This window comes from Aplidium turbinatum, chromosome 1 (assembly GCF_918807975.1).
Source record: "Aplidium turbinatum chromosome 1, kaAplTurb1.1, whole genome shotgun sequence".
NCBI lineage: Eukaryota > Metazoa > Chordata > Ascidiacea > Aplousobranchia > Polyclinidae > Aplidium > Aplidium turbinatum.
Genome location: NC_137472.1, coordinates 56,351,839 through 56,370,445, shown reverse-complemented (window position 1 = coordinate 56,370,445; position 18,607 = coordinate 56,351,839). Strand labels below are relative to the sequence as shown.

Below are 18,607 nucleotides of genomic sequence, written 5' to 3'. Positions count from 1 at the left end.
CCTGGTGTCGTCATCGATAGAAACTATTGACTAATAAAACTTTTTTGTTTTTAGTGAACCACCCAGCAAAGGTACCCGGACATTTTGCCGAAAGACATTTTGTCGAAACCCATTTTGCCGAAAGACATTTTGCCGAAACTCATTTTGCCGAAAGGACTAATTGCCGAAAGGACTAAATGCCGAATGGACAAATTGCCGAAATTATACAAATGCATTTTATGTATTATCATAACCTAATAACACATAAATGTCATTCACAAACAGATTTCACTCACAAATTATGTGCGACAGCGCGTAACAGGGCCGTTGACAGGATTTCTCGGGCCCGGTACCCATTTGTTTTCGGGCCCCCTTCATAGACAATGTTATGAATATAATAATATCAGGTTGTGTAGAAACGTTTGTTGATGTGCTGTTAAAACGAGGATAACACATGCCGTTCAAAGTAGAAAATTAAGAGGAATGTCATTTATGTATTCTCAAAGATTTGTTGTATCCACGAATTTCCCAACTGTGCAATTACGCATTAGGGATTTCTCCAGAAACCCCAAATCCTTGCTCGCAATCACGATTTTCGTCAGTATGTTTAAAATTGTTGGAGTTTTCGGCTAAAATTAATTCTTTGTAAAGTAGAGTAGCCGTAGAAGAGTAGGCTAAAACATTTGGGGGGGGGGGGGGCGAACATAATTTGCCCAAATTTTGTCTTTGCGTATATATTTTCAAAAATACTAAATTACTCACAATCTCTGAGAGTCATCAACTTGGCTGTGTACGAAACACAAGCAAAAAAAAATTGTAGGCTATAGCCTATACAACAGCAAAACAAGACTGAACTTACTTTAATCTACTTTCATAGACCTGTATGTGTCCCATTTATATAAACCATCAAATTAAAACATTCTTGTGTATCATAAAAAAATATTTAGTAGGCTATATTAAGCCTAACTGGATTCAAAAAAATTTGAACTGAGACTTCACCAATAACTCGATAACAATAATTGCTGAATATTCATATCACCAGATTATATGAAAATCTCCAGCCCAACTTCAATAAAAGGCTTGACCAAAAGTAGCTCAATCTTTTCAATTCAAAGATAGTCCAAAGATTCAATGTTTGTACATTTGCATAGAAAAAAACTAAAATGACAATCCGTTCACTTATCAAACCAGTAACATTACTTAACCCATGCTGCTTCAAACCCTACAGCCTGAAAAGAATTGGACAGTTCACCATGCTATGTGCATGAAACTTCCACCTTTGAACAAAACTAATTTTGATACCAAAAATGTTGATATTATATTACAATGAAATAGTCATAGTCAATAGTCAATCTTTTTTCAGAAGATCATTACAAAGATAATCTTACTTCACAATGAAGCAGCTAGGCCTACTACTCAAATCACAAGCACTGAAGAAAAACCACTCCGAGATAATAACTTCAAACTCAAGCGTTGCCACAAAATACAGACCACATTACCAAAACATGACACAAAAATAGCACTGTTTACATTGCCTGATATATTAACTGCATGAATTGGATGACAAAATAACATAACATGTGTCTTTATATTTGATTGCTGTTGCTCTAATACTGTGTCATAGGTAGTAAATAACTGAGCATATCAACCTTGGGACTGGCAAAAACAAACAGCAGTTTATAATATACAAAAAAATTCAATGCTGAAAACAGTTAAACCATAGCTCACAAAAACATGAAATTAAATACAGGAAAATTCACAAGTTGTTTTCATTTAATATACTTTTTCACTTTGTACATAACTATAGTTAGTGGTCGGGATCAATGCTCACAAAAGTGGTGTATATGTGGCCTCACATTGCTCACAACTGTTGATTATTAATGTTTATAACAAATACTTATTTTGTTTGACCATATCTAAAAATGATAAGCTATCTTTGTAGTATTTAAGTCAAGTTTTGCGAGCATAGCATAACTCATGGTAAAATTGACTTATCCAATAATTGGATATTTTTACTCAAATATTTTTACAAAGTTCAACTACAATAGTGGGATATAGAGAAAAAACAAAAACTTCATAAGCTCACCAGAACCCAGCAAGGTTTCAAAATTCTACCAATGAAGAAATGTAAGCTAGTGTGATGATATTCTAATGAACATCTGTAATAAGCTTATCTCAGCTTGTTGAAGCATTATTTTCTGCAAATACTGAATCGAAACTTAACATTCTGCCCAAATTTAATACCAAATATAAAAGTTTTCAAAATCGTTGATACTCTGTTTTACATTCAAAGCAAAATGTTTTTTATACAAAATGCAACACTATAAAGTTACTAAACTGGTAGAATGTTGAAATCTTATGGTAAGAATTGATTTGTCCAAATAACTAGACATTTTTGCCCTAATGATTTTTATAATCAACTACATTAGTAGGATATTGAGAAAAAACAAAAAATCGCATAAAGTTACCAGTAACCAGTAGGCTTTTAAATCTTACCCATGAAGAAATGCAGCCTACATGTTAGTGAATATCAGTAATAAGCTTACCTCTGTTTCCCAACTGTGCTTTTTTACAGTTCTATTTTGCAGTTGTCAAATCGAAACTTATCATTCTGCCCAGATTGTAGTACCACATGCAACAGTTTTCAAAGTCGGTGATAATACATTTACATTCATTGGAAAATATAAATGCATCTCATAAATTACAACAATTATCATATGTAAAGTTTCTAAACAGGTGAGGCGTCGAAACATTGTGGTAAGATTGATTTGCCCAAATAACTGGAAATTTTTGCAACATTTTTTTTTCAGCGGGGGAGCGACTGCCCCCCCCCATCTCCTACGGCTATGAATTGTAGATGCAAGTAGCTAGAAGTGATTACCACCAAAAATATATATATATTCAGAATTAAAGAGTGGGAAGAAAAATATTTCGTGTTTTTGAAAAAAAACTCGTGGTTAGGGAAATCACTAGGCTATACCCGGAAGGGGCCCGGTACTTTACCATCTGACGGCTGAAGTGGCTGTTTTAACCTCTGGTCGCAATTCCTTTAGATCTGATTATAGTAAGATCTTGATAATGTTTGAAGTCGCGGGGAATCTTTTAAATCCGGGCCCCCTAAATATTCCGGGCCCGGGTCCAAAAGTACCACCTAGACCCCCCTGTCAACGCCCCTGGCGCGTAAGTATCCGACAGAAATGTTATATGTACAAGCGAACGTCTAATACTGATCTCTAAAACCTGTGGAGACTGCATAGCCTATAGCCTATACTTATAGATGAGACTTGGTGTCACTTCAAACTAATACTGATTTCCAAAAACTGTGGATACTGTATATAAAGCAATTTTTAGGCAAACAACAGTAGCAAAGTAATTACTACAGTATTTCAAAGCCACTGCTTGCATGGTAACGAGACTTGGTGTCACTTCAAAATAATTATCAGTTCAAAGGCATTGCTTGCATAGCAATGAGACTTGCGACTTGGTGTCACTTCAAAATAATTACCAGTTCAAAGGCACTGCTTGCATAGTAACGAGACTTGTGTTGCTTCAAAGTAATTTTTAGGCAAACAAAAAGTAGCAAAGTGATTCTATTTCAAAAGCACTGCTTGCATAGTAACGAGACTTTGTGTCACTTCAAAGTAATTTTTTTCCAAATTGTTTCGGCAATTTGTCCATTCGGCAATTAGTCTTTTCGGCAATTAGTCCGTTCGGCAATTAGTCCTTTAGGCAATTTGTCCATTCGGCAAAATGTCCTTCGGCATAATGTCCTTTCGGCAAAATGTCTTTCGGCAAAATGGGTTTCGGCAAAATGTCTTTCGGCAAAATGTCCGCGCACGCCAGCAAACTGTCCACTTGAAGCGGTTGACTGTCTCTTATCATTAGTCTCGTTCTGTTGCTCAACACAACAAACTGAAGTAAACTTAATTCACTTGTACAACAACCTTGCAAAGGCTTTAATAAAATAGAAAGCAACTACATCTGCAAATAAAAGGATACATAAATAACTGCTTCCGAACGTACATAATGCTGCAACAACAGAACTGAATGAATGAACGAATGAAGAAAACGTAGAACCAAGGCGTGCAGAAAACAAGGCAATAATTAACTGAGTAATAAGCTTGAGGGACAGAGCGCCGTGCTCAGAAACACACGACATTCTCCCCCTCTCAAAATTGCATTATATATAGCACAAACACGCAAAATATAGTTCATAAGCGTAACTTGGACAGCAGGCGTGATTTTACATGAAATCAAGCAGACTGCTAAAAATATGGCACTGCACCATAACGATCAACCGAACGACGAATACGAGTAGATCTGCGTAAGTGTGTTGTATCAGTGGTGGGCGAAGACGATGACATAGAGTGATCAGTAGTTTCACGTTGTACAATGTCGCCATCGTCACTACGCACACTTAAATTTACATCCGGTGATGTTGAAGTCACGTCATTATTTACAAATCCATTGGGTAGAGCAATAGCCTCACCATTCGCCACTGGAGGAGGCAAACATGTTAAGTTTGCTTCGACTAGAACATCCTGGTCAACTGGTAAAACAGGTTCATCCGATTGTCCCAATGGTGCAATATCTTTGAGAGAGACCGTTGTTTCTCTGCCAGAAGGAAAACGAACACGAGCATAGTTAGGGGTGGCATGCATGAGCTCTACTTCGTCAACAACAGGATCATACTTTGATAAACGAACATGACGCCGTAGAAACACTTTATTTGGTGTTGATAACCATGTCGGCATAGAAACTCCAAATGACGATCGACGTTTATACACAAATAACCTTTCGTGAGGCGTTTCATTTGTAGCGGTGCAAAGCAAAGAGCGGATAGAATGCAAAGCGTCGGATAGCACGCTTTCCCAGCGCGACATGTCAAGTTTACGAGACTTTAATGCTGATTTCACTGCAGACCAAATTATTCCATTATACCTTTCACATTGTCCGTTTCCAGGAGCATTATAGACAGACGTCCTACTGCATGCAACACCATGACTATTAAGATACGATGATAGTTCTTTGGACATGAAAGCCGAGCCCCTATCGGAGTGTACATACGCTGGCATACCAAACAACGCAAACAATTGGTTTAAACAAGAAATAACAGTTCGGGCATCAGTACTTGCACAAGGAAACGCGAAAGGAAAACGAGAAAATTCGTCCACAACTGTTAACATGTATTTGTTCTTGGACACAGACGGCATAGGGCCTTTGAAATCTAAACTCAGTCGCTCAAACGGCTGGGTAGCTTTAACAAGATGCGCATTAGGTGGTTTATAAAAGTTAGGTTTGATTTCTGCACATACGCTGCAGTTTTGCACCGTTTTCCGAACGTCGTCGACAGAATAAGGTAGATTTTTAGTTCGAACAAAATGAAGCAAACGAGTTATACCAGGATGGCATAAAGATACATGAATATCGTGTAGCACATTATTATGCATCGTAGCAATGTATGCTCTGGACAGTGCATCGGGAGCGGAGTTATATTTCCCAGAGCGGTAAACAATGTCAAAATTGAACTCACTTAGTTCCATGCGCCATCGTTGCACTTTATTGTTTTTAATTTTGTTATGATTTGTGCTTGAGTACATAAATGAAACTGACCTTTGATCCGTCACAACCGTGAAATGACGACCACTTAGGAAATGCTTCCATTTTTGTACTGCTTCGACGATCGCTAAAGCTTCCTTTTCTACGCTGGAATATCGAATTTCACTCTTGTTTAGCATCCTCGAAAACAAAGCTACAGGGCGTCCTTGCTGATTCAGCGTTGCTGATACTGCGTTGTCGGATGCGTCGGTTTCAAGCACAAACGGGAGTTGTTCATTTACTGTCCCAAGAGTAGCAATGCTCAAATCTTTTTTCAACGTGGAGAGAGCTTGTATTGCTTGCTTGTCAAGTGGAAAAGTTTTTGACAAAACCAAAGGTTTAATTTTTTCCGAGTACTGAGGGATCCACTGCGCATAGTAAGCAAACATGCCTACCACGCGCTGAAGTTCTTTAGCAGTGTTAGGAACAGGCATTTCAATAACTGGTTTTACTCTTTCAGGATCTGGTTCAACCACACCTTTCGAGATGCGATATCCTAACAATGTTATTGTTTCTACGCAAAAACTACATTTGTCTTCATTAAACGTTAGATTACAGTCTTTTGCAGCACCCAGGAAAACTTGAAGATTTTTATCGTGCTCCTCGCGCGTCTCACCACACACCGTAACGTCATCAAGATAGGCAAATGTTCCTTTGCAAGCATATTTCGAAATGATTCCATTGATAACTCGTTGAAAACAAGGCACTGCATTCTTAAGGCCAAATGGAATCCTTTTAAAGTGATACAGCTGTCCGTTGGCTTCAAAGGCGGTGTACTCTTGCTCTTCAGGCAGCAAGGGAACTTGGTGATAAGCGCTGCGTAGATCCAGAGTAGAAAACCATTTGTACTGAGAAACATTGTCTATAATGCTTTGCATGTTCGGAATCGGGTAGGCATCGAGCAAAGTAAATTTGTTTACTGTTTGACTGTAGTCCACGCACATGCGTTTTTTATGGTTTTCATTTTTTACAACCACCAATTGAGCACGCCATGGTGAGGTGCTTGGTTCAATAACATCATCACGCAAGAGTTGAGCGACTTGATTCTTTATAAAACTTTGATCAGCTTTAGAATACCGACGTGATTTGGAAGCGATTGGGCAACAGTCTCCTGTCATATGCTCAAATAAACGTACTGGCATTGGGCTCCTCAAAGGTTTTAAGGCCCCAAGGTTCAAAGGTTGTTCAGATCCTCCAAAGTTAAAATTTACGCATTTATGTTGTTGTAAAAACTCACGTCCAAGAATTACGTCCCAGAGTAGTCCGTCCATGACACTGAATTTCACATCAGCATAATCGCGATCCAGGAGTTGTAGAGTTGCAAAGCAGGAGCCTCGAGTTTTCACTGATGAGCCTTTTACAGCTAAATCCACATGCTGCTCGTCACTATAGCTTACTTTCAAGTTAGCGCGATGACTAAATTCATGGCTTATGTGGTTGTTTTGGGCGCCCGTGTCAATAAGGCATTTAGCTAGTTTTCCATTGATCTCAATGGATACGTTTACGTTTTGATCTGATTTAGACAGCGATGTGAGAGCTGACAAGCTTGTTGATTGACATGCAGCGGTTGCGTTACTGCTGGTCGAACGGCACACATTAGCGAAGTGGCCTTTTTTGTTACATTTGTAGCAAATCTGTTCTTTGGCAGGACATTTGTCTCTGGAATGAAGTCTTCTGCCACAAAAAAAGCATTTTTTCTGCTCTATTGCAAGGCAGTCGCTTTTGCGAGGTGGCGTTTTGTTGCTGGATTGGGAATCCCAAGAACGTGACTCGCACACAGCTAGAGGATCATTCAAAGCTTCGCCGCCAGGGGGCATAACGTACGCTTCGGCATTACGTTGAGCATCATAAACCGACCGAGCTTTTTCAAAGACTCTTTGTAGTTCCAAGACATTGTCTTCAAGAAGTCTTTGTCGGATGTAACTTGAAGTAATTCCCGCAATAAAGGCGTCCCGAATGGCTGCTTCTTTGTTTTGAGCTGCAGAAACTGCACTAAAGTTGCAGTCAGCACTGAGCTGTTTTAGTCTTTGAAGAAAACTTTCCAGGGGTTCGTCCACTTTTTGCCTGCATGTGTTAAGTCGGTGTCGCGCAAAAATTTCGTTGATCGGTTTATTGTAGAGGATGTCCAACTGAGCAATGGCGTTATCGTAAGTGTCACTTTCACTGATGTGCGCATACACATGTGACTCTAGTAAATTTACTAGGATGTCGAGCTTCGCTTGCGCATCTGCACCCTCAATCCTGGCTATGTAGTTTCGAAACGTCCGCTTCCAATGTTGCCACTTTCTTGAGGCTTCCGGGGAGTTTGTGTCGACCCCAAACACTTGGGGTTGCATGAACTTATGCATAGCTACTATTTTATTAAATTGAAGTAAACTTAATTCACTTGTACAACAACCTTGCAAAGGCTTTAATAAAATAGAAAGCAACTACATCTGCAAATAAAAGGATACATAAATAACTGCTTCCGAACGTACATAATGCTGCAACAACAGAACTGAATGAATGAACGAATGAAGAAAACGTAGAACCAAGGCGTGCAGAAAACAAGGCAATAATTAACTGAGTAATAAGCTTGAGGGACAGAGCGCCGTGCTCAGAAACACACGACATTCTCCCCCTCTCAAAATTGCATTATTGTAGATGCAAGTAGCTAGAAGTGATTACCACCAAAAATATATATATATTCAGAATTAAAGAGTGGGAAGAAAAATATTTCGTGTTTTTGAAAAAAAACTCGTGGTTAGGGAAATCACTAGGCTATACCCGGAAGGGGCCCGGTACTTTACCATCTGACGGCTGAAGTGGCTGTTTTAACCTCTGGTCGCAATTCCTTTAGATCTGATTATAGTAAGATCTTGATAATGTTTGAAGTCGCGGGGAATCTTTTAAATCCGGGCCCCCTAAATATTCCGGGCCCGGGTCCAAAAGTACCACCTAGACCCCCCTGTCAACGCCCCTGGCGCGTAAGTATCCGACAGAAATGTTATATGTACAAGCGAACGTCTAATACTGATCTCTAAAACCTGTGGAGACTGCATAGCCTATAGCCTATACTTATAGATGAGACTTGGTGTCACTTCAAACTAATACTGATTTCCAAAAACTGTGGATACTGTATATAAAGCAATTTTTAGGCAAACAACAGTAGCAAAGTAATTACTACAGTATTTCAAAGCCACTGCTTGCATGGTAACGAGACTTGGTGTCACTTCAAAATAATTATCAGTTCAAAGGCATTGCTTGCATAGCAATGAGACTTGCGACTTGGTGTCACTTCAAAATAATTACCAGTTCAAAGGCACTGCTTGCATAGTAACGAGACTTGTGTTGCTTCAAAGTAATTTTTAGGCAAACAAAAAGTAGCAAAGTGATTCTATTTCAAAAGCACTGCTTGCATAGTAACGAGACTTTGTGTCACTTCAAAGTAATTTTTTTCCAAATTGTTTCGGCAATTTGTCCATTCGGCAATTAGTCTTTTCGGCAATTAGTCCGTTCGGCAATTAGTCCTTTAGGCAATTTGTCCATTCGGCAAAATGTCCTTCGGCATAATGTCCTTTCGGCAAAATGTCTTTCGGCAAAATGGGTTTCGGCAAAATGTCTTTCGGCAAAATGTCCGCGCACGCCAGCAAACTGTCCACTTGAAGCGGTTGACTGTCTCTTATCATTAGTCTCGTTCTGTTGCTCAACACAACAAACATTGTACCAGCCTCATTTTTGTACTCAAATATCGATTTCGCCTTTAAAGCATCTTCAGTTTGATATTGTCAAGACCAAAATAATAATAAAAAATTCTTCAAAGGTTAAAAGTTTAGATATTATGACGTAACAATGCATGTTGCGCCACCATGGAAACGATGAAACAAATTATATGATCTATTACTACGTAATTACTAATGAAGAAAACGTAACAAGTAAAATTAAATAGCATGAAAACCAAAAGAGTCTACAACTTTTATCAAATGAAGTCAAAGATAACTAATAAGTTTCTACACTGTAGATTCGATAATCAAGAAATTGACAAAATTAATGGATTTTCTAAAACAATTACGCAGGCAAATAACAACAAAACAATGAACTAATCAATGAATTCAAAAGTAATGGCTGTCTATGCATAGTGACATTATTGAGATTTAGCTAAAAAAAAATTAACCAAAGCAATTGCATGAAGTGCACAGCAAACAAATGTGCTATAGTAGGCCTACAAGTGTTTTTCATTTAAATTTAGGCAAAAACATTTTTTGAACATTTATTTTTGCATCTAACAATTGATACCACTATTCTTCTTTGTGGTCAAGTTTGATTGGGTTTGGTTCTTCTACAAACGTGACTTCAAAGCAGTCTGATAATTGAAAATGTCCCAGTGAAGCATCAGTATGTATTTTTTGGTAATGTTGTAACAGTGCCGTTCTGTCGGTTTTGTCGGAGGAGTTGCCGCAGTTACCCGAATTCCAAATGGAGCGATGTTTGTTCCAACGTGCAGAAAATGAATTTTTTGTTTGTCCAACATACTGCTCTTTGCAAATTTTGCAGGTAGCTACGTAAATTCCAAAGTTCTTACATGTCAAATTCTGTTTAAGACGAAAAAGTTTTCCTGATTGCGATGTAAGACTGTGTGTGTCACTGACCATACAAGAAAAGTTTTTTCTACCGCCACACAATGCACAATTTCCACACCTTTTTGAAGATCTAATGTTTTTAATTTTTTTATTTGAAAAAGCCAAGTCCTTGTAAGTCGTAACATAAGATGCAATAGTTGGTGGTCTTTTGAAGACAATACTGGCCGAAGATTTTAATTTCTTTTCTTTGTCTGAAAGCCTCAAAATGTTTGTAAAAGAGGAAGCCCAAATGATTCTTTTTTTGTCTGCGTTGGTTTTCTTCTCCGGTGCAAGTCTAGATTTCCAAGTTTTTGCCAAGTCAATAACGCTTTTGGTCATTTTTTTATTAAAGCCAGAAGCTATGCATTTATTGTACAAGCGAGTTAAACTCTTCAAGTAATATGGTTCAGTTTCATTTAATCGACGCATTCGAATGCATTCTCCATACACAATTGATTTGAACACACTCTGTGGATGATGTGAATTTCCATGAAGAAATTTTGCGTCCACAGCTGTTGGTTTCACAAAGTCAGAAGTGAAAAACCCCATGTTGTTTTGGCTTGAAATGATGTGAAACACGTCAAGAAACTCAATTCCTTTTCCTTCATCTTCGGTGGAAATATTTCTAAATTTTAGTTTTAAATCCCAAGATGCAAATGCTTCGATCAAGTGCAATTGTATGTTTTCTGTGTTTTGCGTTCCAAATGATAGCCACATGATGTCATCGATGAATCTTTTGAATAGTTCCGTTTTCTGTAATACATGCGATATGCTTCGAACAACATAATGCATGGAAATGTTCAAATCAATTGTGTATGGAGAATGCATTCGAATGCGTCGATTAAATGAAACTGAACGATATTACTTGAAGAGTTTAACTCGCTTGTACAATAAATGCATAGCTTCTGGCTTTAATAAAAAAAATGACCAAAAGCGTTATTGACTTGGCAAAAACTTGGAAATCTAGACTTGCACCGGAGAAGAAAACCAACGCAGACAAAAAAAGAATCATTTGGGCTTCCTCTTTTACAAACATTTTGAGGCTTTCAGACAAAGAAAAGAAATTAAAATCTTCGGCCAGTATTGTCTTCAAAAGACCACCAACTATTGCATCTTATGTTACGACTTACAAAGATTTGGCTTTTTCAAATAAAAAAATTAAAAACAATGGATCTTCAAAAAGGTGTGGAAATTGTGCATTGTGTGGCGGTAGAAAAAACTTTTCTTGTATGGTCAGTGACACACACAGTCTTACATCGCAATCAGGAAAACTTTTTCGTCTTAAACAGAATTTGACATGTAAGAACTTTGGAATTTACGTAGCTACCTGCAAAATTTGCAAAGAGCAGTATGTTGGACAAACAAAAAATTCATTTTCTGCACGTTGGAACAAACATCGCTCCATTTGGAATTCGGGTAACTGCGGCAACTCCTCCGACAAAACCGACAGAACGGCACTGTTACAACATTACCAAAAAATACATACTGATGCTTCACAGGAAAATCTTCAATTATTATCAGACTGCTTTGAAGTCACGTTTGTAGAAGAACCAAACCCAATCAAACTTGACCACAAAGAAGAATAGTGGTATCAATTGTTAGATGCAAAAATAAATGTTCAAAAAATGTTTTTGCCTAAATTTAAATGAAAAACACTTGTAGGCCTACTATAGCACATTTGTTTGCTGTGCACTTCATGCAATTGCTTTGGTTAAATTTTTTTTAGCTAAATCTCAATAATGTCACTATGCATAGACAGCCATTACTTTTGAATTCATTGATTAGTTCATTGTTTTGTTGTTATTTGCCTGCGTAATTGTTTTAGAAAATCCATTAATTTTGTCAATTTCTTGATTATCGAATCTACAGTGTAGAAACTTATTAGTTATCTTTGACTTCATTTGATAAAAGTTGTAGACTCTTTTGGTTTTCATGCTATTTAATTTTACTTGTTACGTTTTCTTCATTAGTAATTACGTAGTAATAGATCATATAATTTGTTTCATTGTTTCCATGGTGGCGCAACATGCATTGTTACGTCATAATATCTAAACTTTTAACCTTTGAAGAATTTTTTATTATTAGTTTGCTCTTGACAATATCAAACTGAAGATGCTTTAAAGGCGAAATCGATATTTGAGTACAAAAATGAGGCTGGTACAATGTTTGTTGTGTTGAACAACAACAGAACGAGATCGATAGAAACTAGGCTTTCCATACCATGAGGTGGTCCGTATAGCCGGCAATCCTTGATTATGTGGGCTTCCGTCTGCATTTCACCACACTCACAAGCAGCACTCTTTGCCAAGCCCCAACGCAACATGTCTGCACCATAGCGTCCAACACCAGTGAGCAAACGGTTACGCCTTGATGAGGCAAGTCAAGAGAGGCCATGGCCCAGCTGGTTCTCCGGCGGAGATCTGAATACTTGGCGAAGTGGGGATGTGCTGCTTGACCATTGTTCACACCATGCCTCGTGGCACCACTTTTACTAGGGCTTCCACCAGAGGCTGCCAGAAGGTCTTGTGCAGCGCGTACAAATGGCTTTCGTGATTTTAACCGCTGCTTTGGTGGATATCTCAGCGTGGTTGTGTGTAGCAGATGGCCGGGGTTTAGGGCTTTACGGCTCAGGGAAAGAACAGCACGTTGACAGCACGTTGACGGCCGTAGTGCAGCTGGCTCAATGTTTGCAAGGACAGGCAAGCAGTCAGTTGGAGTTGGACGAAGGCAACCTGTGACAGTTCGCAGGCAGTTGTTGATTGGCACATCGACAAGGTCAGTATGGGCGCTTCTGCACCAAGTAGCAGCACAGTATTCAGCAGGGGCGTAGACTAAGGCTAAACCACTTGTTCTCAGCACTGAGGGGCTAGAACCCCATCTTGTACCAGCAAGACGTTTCAAGAGAGCAGAGCGAGCTGTCACTTTTCCGCGTAAGTGTTCTAGATGTTTGCGGTATGTAAGAGACCGATCAAGTCGAACCCCAAGGTATGTGGGTGTGGCTTCAAAAGGAAGTGTCCGGCCGTTATTTTGGATGTTAATTTCCCTGTTTGAGTCTCTATTACATAGGTGGAAGGCAGAAGTCACGGTTTTCGCTTCACTCAGCTTGAGGCGCCATTGGTGCAGATAGGAAGATAGAATGTCCATATCCTTAGTCAAGGTGTTCTGCACTGTTTCCCATTTGCGGTGAGAATAAAGAATAGCCAGGTCATCTGCGTATGCGTATTTATTAGAGGAAGTATTTGGAAGGTCATAAGTGTAGATGTTGAACAACATTGGGGAGAGAACAGATCCCTGCGGAAATCCATTTCTTAAGCGCCTTTGTCGGCTTTTCTTTCCGTCGCTGGTTTTAAGGATGAAGCTGCGGTTGAAGATGAGTTCGACAATAAACTTAACCATGTGTCTATCTGGGATTATCTGCAGCAGTTTGTAAGTGAGGCCCCTGAGCCAAACCGTATCATATGCCGCAGAAAGGTCGAGGAAGACCGCTCCCGACTTCAGGTTGGCCTCAAACCCATCTTCGACGTTTTGTGTGAGCAAGGTTACTTAATTGGTCGACTGTTGATCTTCCTCTCCTAAACCCCGCCTGTTCTTGTGGGAGTTTGAGGTCAATAACGGGTTCCATTCGTCGGTGTAAGACGCGCTCCAGTAGTTTGAATGGGACGCACAATAGGGAGATGGGGCGATAGCTCTTTGGGTCAATTACCGGTTTGTTTGGTTTTGGGACTGCAACAATCAATGCTTTCCGCCAGCGTTTAGGGATCGTTAGGGTTCGTATGCAATGAGAATAAAAATTTCGTAGCCAATTAATTGTTTCCTTTCCCAAGTTTTGTATGAATTCGGGGTGAATCAGGTCTGGTCCTGGAGCCTTCCAAGCTTTCAGTAACTTTATGGCTTTAGTCATTTCTTCGGTCGAAAAGTCTTCAGCTAGTTCATTGTTATGCGTGTCATCCTTCCATATTTCTGATATGAGGGTTGAGATTCTACGTTGAAATTTGCGGTCTATTTGTTGGTGTCGTCCATTTTCCACAACCTGCGATGCAATGGCATTGGGTGTTACAGGAAATTTTGAACAGGTTCTGGAACTTCTTCCAGTCAGGCGATTGACCGTGTTCCATGCTTTACGACTGGAGTGGGTAAAGTCTATGGCTTCGACTGTCTCAATCCATCGCTCCTGGCGTTTGTTGTTGAGGTGTTGCATCAAGCTTTCAGACCTTTCTTGGAAGTCTTTAGGTGTTTCGGAGTCATTCAGGTCTTCGTACATACTTTGGCACGTTTCGTCCCAGCATAGTATGTATTCCTTGCGTTGTCCACGAGAAATTGCCTGCTTTGCTGCATGGCGAAGCAAATTTGTGAAGGCTGTGTAGGAGGTATTGACATCTGCATTATTGGGTGGGGATAAAGTATGAACTAGTTTACTCGTGATTTCAGAGAATTGCTTCCATCTAGCCTTCCTAAAGTTCTAGCGTCTGACTGGGTTGGTTGGTGGCGGTTGCACAATAGATGTAAGAAAGATTATAGAGGGTCTGTGCTGAGATCTGGGAAATTTTTCTATGATTTTACGATCTGGGATGGACTCGCCTTGGAGCACTTCTGCAAAAGCAAGATCAGGATTGGTTCCTGTGTTCCAGCGTCCGGATAGAAAACTATCTGGGTCCCGAGGATTATATAGAAGGGAAAGATCATTTTTAGAAGCCCATTCATTTAAAGTTTCACCATCAGTGTTGTTGTTGCAATAACCCCAATCAGTGTGACGGCAATTAAAATCCCCTGCATATATTCACGGTGCAGGAAATGATGGTAATGATGTCGGAAGAAGTCTACTTGGAAGAGGTTTGTAGACATTCACAACAATCGTATCCTGTATTTGTACTGCGATCCATTCAAGATCACCGTCTGCTGTGGAAGTTGCCTCTAGTATCCAGTGAATGTCTTTTTTTACGAATGTTGCTATTCCATGGTTGTTGCTGAGGGTGCAGGCAGCAAGATCGAAGTGTGGAATCTTAAGCTTCTCCGGGGTCAAGCAATGGGTTTCCTGGATGATGATCACCGCTGCATCGTTGTTGTGGGCAAGCTGTGTGATGATGTCTAGTTTAGCGTTGGTGATGCCTTCAACATTTAGTTGTAGAATGGTCATTTCTTGACCTACAACAGCTGGTGCTGTTCGCCTTGACAAGGGCGCTGTGCTTGGTCTGGGGGTGCCATTCTGATGTTTGTTCTTCCGCATGATAACTTTATAGCGACAGTTGTAGCAAGTTTAGTTTCCCAAAGTCGGTACTTGCGGGGGAGACCACGTGGAGGTACTTGCTGTCGTCCCCTATATCAAGGTTTGTTATAATATGACGTAAGACGCAAAGCTGTTTACCAGGCTTCAACAAAAATTTCTAACTGTAAGCGTCTATTAATTTTCAGCCAATCCTAGGAGGAGGTGAGAGAATTGATTGGTAATTTCAAGGTGGTGCCGACAAGGCAATAGGTTAAGAACCGCTGGTATAAGCTCTTCGAACACAAGGCAATAAACTTCAAGCACAAACCAACAATAGTTTGAAATATATTTATTTTTGTTTAAGTTTTCATTGGCAAAAAATAACTCTGAAGGAAGAAAATAATCGAGTTAAGACTTGATGACAATGAATTACGACATTGTTTCTTTTCGAAATGAAATAAATCATTAAATTCTAATCCATCACTTTCAGGTGGTTTACAATATGTACTACTCAAGCGACTCAAAAGATGCCGAAGTTAAAGAAATAAAAGCGAGGAGCAATGCCCGTAGTATTATGAAAAGAGTCCTCAATCGCGATCTCTATGTCTACATCGGCAGCATAAAGATTAAGGACAAAACACTTAAAGAAGCCAAGAAAATACTTGAAGAAGCCAAGACCAAAACACTTGAAGAAGAAGATAAAAAACATGAAGAAGCCAACAAAGTGGTGGACAAGTGGATGGTAGGTCAAATATTCAAAAAGTTTTTTTAGTGTTTTTAGCCTACTTTATTTTATTTGTAGTTTTTAATTTTTTGCCTTAAAATTAATTGTTAATAGAATTGATTTGATACTTGTTTGTTCTTTTTGTGCAACACGAAAGCACAAACTAGAAGTTAAAGTTACACTTTCACACACATTTTAACTGAAACTTCGTCAGAGACCGTCCAACAAATTGAGCTGCAGCCTAAAAAAGCTACAGAGAGACATTTGGCATAAAGTCCACTTTGATTAAAAGAAATTTTGTATAATAAATTTTTGAAAATTGCACCCGTACTCCCAATATGTTTGCTATGCTTTCAAAAGTTTCTTTTCCCGTCCCTGATGCGGTTTTTGAATCTTTAAAAAAGAAGTTACAAGCCGGATAAAATACATATTTTTCTTGTGCGTATGAACCTGCTTTGTCACTCCAAGGATCGATGGGCTCTGCCTTTTACCGCTCTTGAGCAGTGGCGGTGACTCGGTGTAGATGTTTGGGAACAGTGGCGGCTCGTGGCCTTTGGTGATGGGGGTGCTGCAAATGTTGATGCTAAGTATGACGTCATAAAGTGACACGAACAGTCGAGCTCCGAAGGCGCGAGCTTCCTAGGGGGGTCTGGGGGACGGGAAAAGACATGCCCCCCCGGGAAAGGACATGCCGCCCCCAGAAAATTTTGCACTTTTACATGCTCTAAAATGCCATTCCTGGTGTTTTAAGGACAAAAAATAAAAATTTTGAGCAGTTGAAAATGTGGACTTTTAGAACTTTAAAACAAAAAAATTGCTTTTTCTTAAAGGTTGGTACAAAATAGGAAATCTGAAGTAATACATTGGAACATTTTGCTCATAATATGAATATCAATCAATCATTTTATTTTTTGTCATCCCTTTGTATACCAAGGTGCGTTTTTTATGAAAAAAAATTGCGATTTTTCGTATACCGTCTAGTTATGATCCCAAATGCTTAACTGCAAAATTATTTTGCTGTGCATCCACCGTAACCATGGAAACTGTGCAACGGGACTCACAAGTCCCGACAGGTATTATGCCCCTAAAGTGCATAATGACTACTGCTGCCAAGGGTGCTTTACCGCGATTGAATTTTGGGCTTTGTGGATGGAAAATGACAACAGCAAGCGGCGCTGGTTCGACTCTCAGGGTGTGCACTAGAGCAATGCACTTCAAGGATAGCTCACAATTCATCAGCCACCTAGTGGATGGAATAATTCAGGCAATTCTTCTACAGCAAAAAATTTTACTCGGCCAATCTCGTTGATCAGGCTTGTGTCAGTGGTTCAAAGCTTCTCCAAGTATGTGAAGCTTGTCAGGATTTACTTTCCAGGAGGTTTTATCAGTCCGATGATAATATTCTCACAATAGAAGTAAAGAGGATAGCCAAAATCAATGCAATACATGAAGTGAAATAGTATACCACATGTATGGAGTATATTGACAGTAATACATGACATCGAGAGGACAAGAACACACATTCAGAATATTGTGAATAAGGAAACCACACAGAAATAGACGAACATGTCACTGTCGATGGTTCAAATAATGCAGAAACTAAAAAACAAACGGCAGTGACACACTTTATTAGACTTCATGAAATACCACAAAGCAGTTCTTTTGCTGATTGCAGCACAAAACTACATCACAATAAGAACATTTTGAATGTGGGCGAGACTCACAACCATTGGCAGAACAAACTTCACAACGTCTCCTTTCTTTTACAAACACAGGCCAATGGCAGCCACGATTTTCCAAACGTGTGGATTTGGACACTGAGAAGTTGGACTTGCGTCTTTTGTTGCTTGTACATTTGGTGAGAGAGTCTGCAATGGCCTACCAACCTTGCTGCTTCTTCCAAGGGTTAGAAAAGTTTGTGCCACTTTCCTGCGGAAGTCCAACGAAAAGCAGTTTTGTTCCTCAAGCTTTTTGTACACAACATAGGCATTGGCGACTGTTCTATCAATCACACCAAACAAAATCCTGTGCCACCATATTTTAGACTTGCGGTTGGTGCCATAGAGAGCACAAAGCATATCAGCTTTGTCAACTCCACCCATAAATGCATTATAGTCTTTGATGGCCACAGGACATTGGAATTCTTTCCTTGAGCCGTCTTTTAGTCGCCTTAGCAGGGATGTTGGTTCAGTCCCATGGAAGTTGGACAGCATGTGGACTGCTTTTCTGTCCATCCACTTGTAGTAAACCAAACCCTCTGCCACTCTGTGATCAAACTGGCCACGGTCCAGTTGCTTGTCGGAAGCAACAGTGTGGACTGGGAGCCCTTTTCTGTTGGGTCGAACTGTCCCGCATGCAAGGACTTCATTTCTCTTCAGGGTTTCTAACAACTTCACCGAGGTGAAGTAGTTGTCAGAATACACTTTGTGGTATTTGTTTTTTATATCATCCGTCAACATTAGCACAACTTTTTAACCTAATCCGAAATCTGTATAAAGCTCGTCA

General features: G+C 39.5%; 1 protein-coding gene across 1 annotated transcript in view; it reads left to right on the top strand.

The window, feature by feature from the left end:
* The window catches only part of LOC145783559 (deoxynucleoside triphosphate triphosphohydrolase SAMHD1-like), a 35,702-nt gene that overhangs the window by 2,190 nt on the left and 14,905 nt on the right, over positions 1-18,607 (top strand). The window contains exon 4 of the mRNA XM_082595459.1: positions 15,869-16,120. Within this exon, the coding sequence (XP_082451585.1) occupies positions 15,869-16,120 (252 nt within the window). The remainder of the gene's footprint in view (positions 1-15,868; positions 16,121-18,607) is intronic.